Raw genomic sequence first — 6,188 nt, 5'->3', positions numbered from 1 at the left:
TTGTAATGTTTGAATGTTTATATTTTTGTTTTTTTTGTTTTTTTGTTTTTTTGTTTTTGTCTTTTTTCGTGACCGGTAACGGGATCGCAACCCTCGGTGTCGCGCCCGCACCGCGCTCAACCAGTGAGCAGACCGGTCTCTATATGGGATCCAAACCCTCGGCAGGAGTGCCGCCATGCTCCCAAGCGCCACACTCTACCGAGTGCGCCACCGGGCCGGCCCTATATTTTTGTTTTAAGGATCTTAATCATTTGTCAGTCGCACTCAACCAGTGAGCAGACCGGTCTCTATATGGGATCCGAACCCTCGGCAGGAGTGCCGCCATGCTTGCAAGCGCCACACTCTACCGAGTGCGCCACCGGGCCGGCCCTATATTTTTGTTTTAAGGATCTTAATCATTTGTCAATTATCTAATATTTCCACAATTTAATTTCTTTTAACTGTGTTTTTACCATTTAAAAAGCATTAAATTTTCCCCATACCAGTCAGCCACCAAAAAGAGAGAAGGCTAGCTGGTTAGCTCAGTTGGTTAGACCACAGCCTTATATAACATGAAGGTTCAGGTCCCTGTACCAGCCAGCCACCAAAACTTAAGAGCCTTAAGTTTTTATGTAATCTCTTACATGGTTTTCCTTATGTTCTTTTATTTTTTAATGCACCCTAATGTGTACTCCATAGGTATTCATTTACCCATTGAGAGGTGGAGATAGGTTAGTGTTCTATATACAACTGAGAAGCTCGTAAGAATAAATGAAAGATTTGTTTAAAAATATGAACAGGAAAATATTTTCCTCTCAAAATAAAACCTGATCATAATGGAGGAAGCATCAGTCTTGCCTAAATCAGTCTTTTTATTAAATGCTAGAAATTTTCTTTAGCATAACTTTTCTGTAAAGATGAGTCAGTATTTAAAAAAAAATAGTTCAACTGGCTATGTTGAGTCATGCTAGTAACAATGAACAGAACTGAACTTTGAGTCTAACTCATCGTGAACATTGGTTATGTCCAAGCAATGATTAAATTGCTTTCTTGGACAAAATCCCCAATGTTCACTTGATTTTTATTGTCCTTGATTTTCATCAAAAATAACTGTGTCGTGTATAATTTGTCTAGTGTAACACGCCTCTCTACAAAACAGCCTGTCAGAAGTTACTTTCTGAAAGGCCAAAAAAAACTTTAGTTGTGATGAATGACTTGCAACATTCACAATATTTTTTTGTGCATCATTACCACTTGTCAATTACTTTCAGACTTTTATCTCGCCAGTGGTTTGTGATTGCTATGGAGGAATATCTCCGTCACATGTAATCTTGGTGTAAAACAATCATGCTTTTCTGGGGAGACCAAGTCTTCAAGAATATTTGAAGAGAGAGGTTCTTTCTCAAAGTACTGAGTAGTTTTGCTGTGGTTAATTATGCTCTCCTAGTGAGCCAGATGATAAGAAAAGTTCCCCTATCTGTTCTGGCATGTGTGCTATGGTTTTCTCCTAGTGGTCTATCTCTGCTAGCCTTGAGGACTTCCTAAAAGACCACCAGTCAAAACTAGTTATTCTTGAGTCTGCGTTAGCATGTTGTTTGTAAATAACATAGCCATGTGTGATGTATTGAGTTTGTGATTGCTATGGAGGAATATCTCCGTCACATGTAATCTTGGTGTAAAACAATCATGCTTTTCTGGGGAGACCAAGTCTTCAAGAATATTTGAAGAGAGAGGTTCTTTCTCAAAGTACTGAGTAGTTTTGCTGTGGTTAATTATGCTGTCCTAGTGAGCCAGATGATAAGAAAAGTTCCCCTATCTGTTCTGGCATGTGTGCTATGGTTTTCTACTAGTGGTCTATCTCTGCTAGCCTTGAGGACTTCCTAAAAGACCACCAGTCAAAACTAGTTATTCTTGAGTCTGCGTTAGCATGTTGTTTGTAAATAACATAGCCATGTGTGATGTATTGAAAGTTGTAGGGTAATTAGCTTTTCCAGTCACTAGTGGTTTCATTTCCTCAGAATTGTAGTGTACTATGGGCTCTTAACAGTTCTTTTCTGCTTAAGGGCAAGTGGCAGTATGGTTTAAAGGAAAGAGCACCTTTTGAGTAGGAAAAGATTTAGATTCACATCCCACTGTCAAACCATGCTACCCCTCAAGCACTGTGGTTTGTAGGCCTGTCATTTCTCTGAATCCCCATTTCCACATCCAAACCTACATAACCTCAACTGGACCAATCTCTGACATTGTGGACTCCTCTAGGGCAGGGTTTCTCAATTGTGGCACTGTTGACATTTAGGACTGGATAATTCATTGTTGGGATGGCTGTCCTATGCTTGTAGGATGTTTAACAGCATCTCTGGCCTCTACCCATCAGATGCCAGTTGTACCCTCGTATAACTTCGTATAATGTATGCTATACGAAGTTATTACGAATATGTGTATGAGTTTAGGGACAAGCTCTGTGGACCATATGAAAAATTTATATGTGAGCAGGTATGTTTATGTTTTAGAGCTTTGTTTTTATTACTTTATAGACATTTTCATACGAAGTGTTTAGTACCACATTTGACATTTAAGCCTCTACTAGATTATGTAACTTGAACTTCTTGAAAACAATTTGAAGATAGAAATTATGTAAACAAAGTCTTGGAGAGAGAGGCTTGCAAGTGATGAGCAGTTTTATTTTATTGTAGTTTACCCCAGTAGAGCTTTGTTTTTACCACCCAGAAAAGAGGACCTATCAAACGTTTACTCAGAGTCTATGGCATCACAGTTATGGGGGCTGGAAAGATAAATAAGAGAAAATCCTTGCTTTCAAAGATGTCAGACTTTTTAAATGATGTTGCTCCCTTGGTAGCTTTTAATCATTGTTTTATCCCATAAGACTTGTTCATCCAATCATTCCAGAATTTATCAAGCACCATTATTCCTCCTAATCCTTTTCTTGACTCCCAGTGAATATAGCTCTGAGTAAATTCCAGAAGCACACCTGTGCAAGATGGGACTTGGAAAAAAATTGGTGAGATGGAAATCTAGTATGGTTTAGGGATTAATTCTGAAATTAAAGGTCATTTAAACTTAAGTTAGGAGTCTGTTTTAGTCCTAAAGTCCTTGGGCTGCCTTGTAATAGAGTTCACTTCTTAGCTGGGCCCTGGCATGTCCTGGTTTCTTATGTTTGAGATTCTGAAGTAGGGATGACCCAGCCAGGCTGGAGTAGAAGTACATACCTTACATGAATTGCTTAGGAATGATTTTTTTCATTTGTTCAGTGATTGCATTGCCAACCTGTATAGCTTCCCTTTCAATATTTGTGGGAGGGGGTAGAAAGTTACCAGTCAAGACCTAGCTGTTTTGGAGAGCAGGAAGATAATTTCTGTTCCATAAACACATCTCAGTGTATGCAGATTGTCTAAAGTTGGGCTTCTATTATAAGTCAATACGGGCAGTTTGTGAAAAATTCTCAAATGTCACTGTGTGACAGAAGCCAAAGAATACCTATCAGTCCCTCATAAAGAATTGTATGGAGTTCATAAATAGTAGAGTGTTTATTGTTCCTTAATATCTTTCAGTGAAGAGAGTCCAGCTAATCCGAATGACTTCTTAGATAAGATTAGGAACCTAGTGTTTAGCACTTCTGAGAATGCCTGTTTTGTTGTGAAAACTTCTGAAGTAAAATTGCCACTAATCTTGTTTCATATAAAGGATCATGAAAATTTTTTGAGACTCCTCACAGAGACTGAAGACTGGCTCTATGAAGAAGGAGAGGACCAAGCTAAGCAAGCATATGTTGACAAGTTGGAAGAGTTAATGGTAAGCCCTTCTCTCCTTCTAAAAAGTGGTACGTATGTTTTAAATGACAGACATTTAAAATATAATCATAGCAGCTATTAATTTACTGCATTTTGTTTTAGAAAATCGGCACTCCAGTTAAGGTCCGGTTTCAAGAAGCTGAGGAACGGCCAAAAATGTTCGAAGAACTAGGGCAGAGGCTGCAGCACTATGCCAAGATAGCAGCCGACTTCAGAAATAAGGTCAGTCAGTCTTTCTGTACATACTTGTGGTGAGAAAGTTAGCCTAGAATTTAATAAGCTAACATTTAAGCTGAGAAATCTTCTCTGTAAGTTAATAGTCTTAAGTGGGAAATTTTGGTGTTTTTTGTTATTGTTGGGCATAAATGTTTGTTTTTTTATTATTGTTTAGTATAAGCATATTATTACAAATCATGGTTTTTCTTTATGCCCTTTACCCAACCTATCCCTCCCCCAACCTCCCTTCTGCAAATTTTGGTATTTGAGACCACTTGTAGATTTGAACTTCATAGAAAGTTGGGTCAGATTAGGTGTTACTGTTAAATATTCAATGCTATAGAATGGCCGTGGTTTCTATGTAACTTGAACTTCTTGAAAACAATTTGAAGATAGAAATTATGTAAACAAAGTCTTGGAGAGAGAGGCTTGCAAAAAAAAAAAAAAAAAATTGCCAGCCAAGGATACTATAGCCAGCAAGGCTATCCTTCAGAAATGAGGGAGAAATAGTGTATTTCCCAGACAAAAACTGTTGGAGTTCACCACATAACCAACCCTGCAAGAAATTCTCAAGGGAGTCCTGCATCTAGAATCTGAAAAACAGTAGTCAGTATCTTGAATACACAAGAGAGAACAAAACCCACTGGTAAAACACAAATGCAAATGAGAAAAAGAAACTAAATCTTACCACCTCCAAAAAACAGTGAAGATGAATAATAAAAGGGGAAGAAAGGAACAAAAGATATTTAAGACATCTAAATAAAAAGCAATAAAATGCTAGGAATGAGATAAAACCATTTAATAACTGCCGTAAATGTAAATGGATTAAAGTCCCCATTCAAAAGACACAGACTGACTGGATTAAAAAGCTACATCCAACTATATGCTGTCTTCAAGAGACTCACCTCACCTGCAAAAACACACACAGACTAAAAGTGAAAGGGTGGAAAAAAATATACCACACAAGTGGAAACCAAAACTGAGCAGGAGTAGCTATTCTTATATCAGATAAAATAGACTTTAAACCAAAAAACCATAAAAAGAGACCAAAAAAATCCAACTACATAACGATAAAAGGATCTATCCAGCAAGAAGACATAGCATTCATAAATATGTATGCACCCAACACCAGATATATATAAAACAAACATTATTAGATCTAAAGAAAGAGATAGACTCCAACATAATAATAGTTGGGGACCTGAATACCCCTCTCTCAGCATTGGACAGACCATCTAGGCAACAAATCAACAGAGAAACACAGAATTNCTAGTGGTCTATCTCTGCTAGCCTTGAGGACTTCCTAAAAGACCACCAGTCAAAACTAGTTATTCTTGAGTCTGCGTTAGCATGTTGTTTGTAAATAACATAGCCATGTGTGATGTATTGAAAGTTGTAGGGTAATTAGCTTTTCCAGTCACTAGTGGTTTCATTTCCTCAGAATTGTAGTGTACTATGGGCTCTTAACAGTTCTTTTCTGCTTAAGGGCAAGTGGCAGTATGGTTTAAAGGAAAGAGCACCTTTTGAGTAGGAAAAGATTTAGATTCACATCCCACTGTCAAACCATGCTACCCCTCAAGCACTGTGGTTTGTAGGCCTGTCATTTCTCTGAATCCCCATTTCCACATCCAAACCTACATAACCTCAACTGGACCAATCTCTGACATTGTGGACTCCTCTAGGGCAGGGTTTCTCAATTGTGGCACTGTTGACATTTAGGACTGGATAATTCATTGTTGGGATGGCTGTCCTATGCTTGTAGGATGTTTAACAGCATCTCTGGCCTCTACCCATCAGATGCCAGTTGTACCCCTCACCCTGGTTGTACCCCTCATCCTGTATGTGACAACCAGAAGTGTCCTCTGTCCCTTGAAAACCACTGAACTTCAAAACAATATACAAACAGAAGGGAGTGAATTGGTCCTTACTGAATGCCTCCCGGTGATCTGGCAGTGTGCTAGCTGCCCTTACTCAGGCCTCACACTAATCCTACCATGTTACAGGTGAGAAAATGGGGTGAAAGACACAGTCTGACCAAGTTAAAAGGTCAATCAAAACTTAAATCTGACTGACTCCAAAGCCCATGTTCTCTGTCTGGTGGTAGAGTGATAAAAAATTGGCACGCACTTACCCAGGTTCAAAGTTGACCAGCAGTGACAAAATGCACTGAAAACTTCGTGGAAG

General features: G+C 38.6%; 1 protein-coding gene across 1 annotated transcript; it reads left to right on the top strand.

The window, feature by feature from the left end:
* Positions 1-2,385: 2,385 nt before the first annotated feature.
* Positions 2,386-4,043, top strand: LOC103607491 (heat shock protein 105 kDa-like). Its single transcript, XM_008591989.1, has 3 exons — positions 2,386-2,472; positions 3,682-3,789; positions 3,891-4,043. Exons 1-3 carry the CDS (start codon positions 2,386-2,388, stop codon positions 4,041-4,043), a joined length of 348 nt encoding a protein of 115 aa, XP_008590211.1.
* The last annotated feature ends 2,145 nt before the right edge of the window (positions 4,044-6,188 follow it).

Source organism: Galeopterus variegatus, unplaced genomic scaffold, assembly GCF_000696425.1.
Source record: "Galeopterus variegatus unplaced genomic scaffold, G_variegatus-3.0.2 Scaffold7473, whole genome shotgun sequence".
NCBI lineage: Eukaryota > Metazoa > Chordata > Mammalia > Dermoptera > Cynocephalidae > Galeopterus > Galeopterus variegatus.
This window is presented reverse-complemented; position numbering and strand designations above follow the sequence as displayed.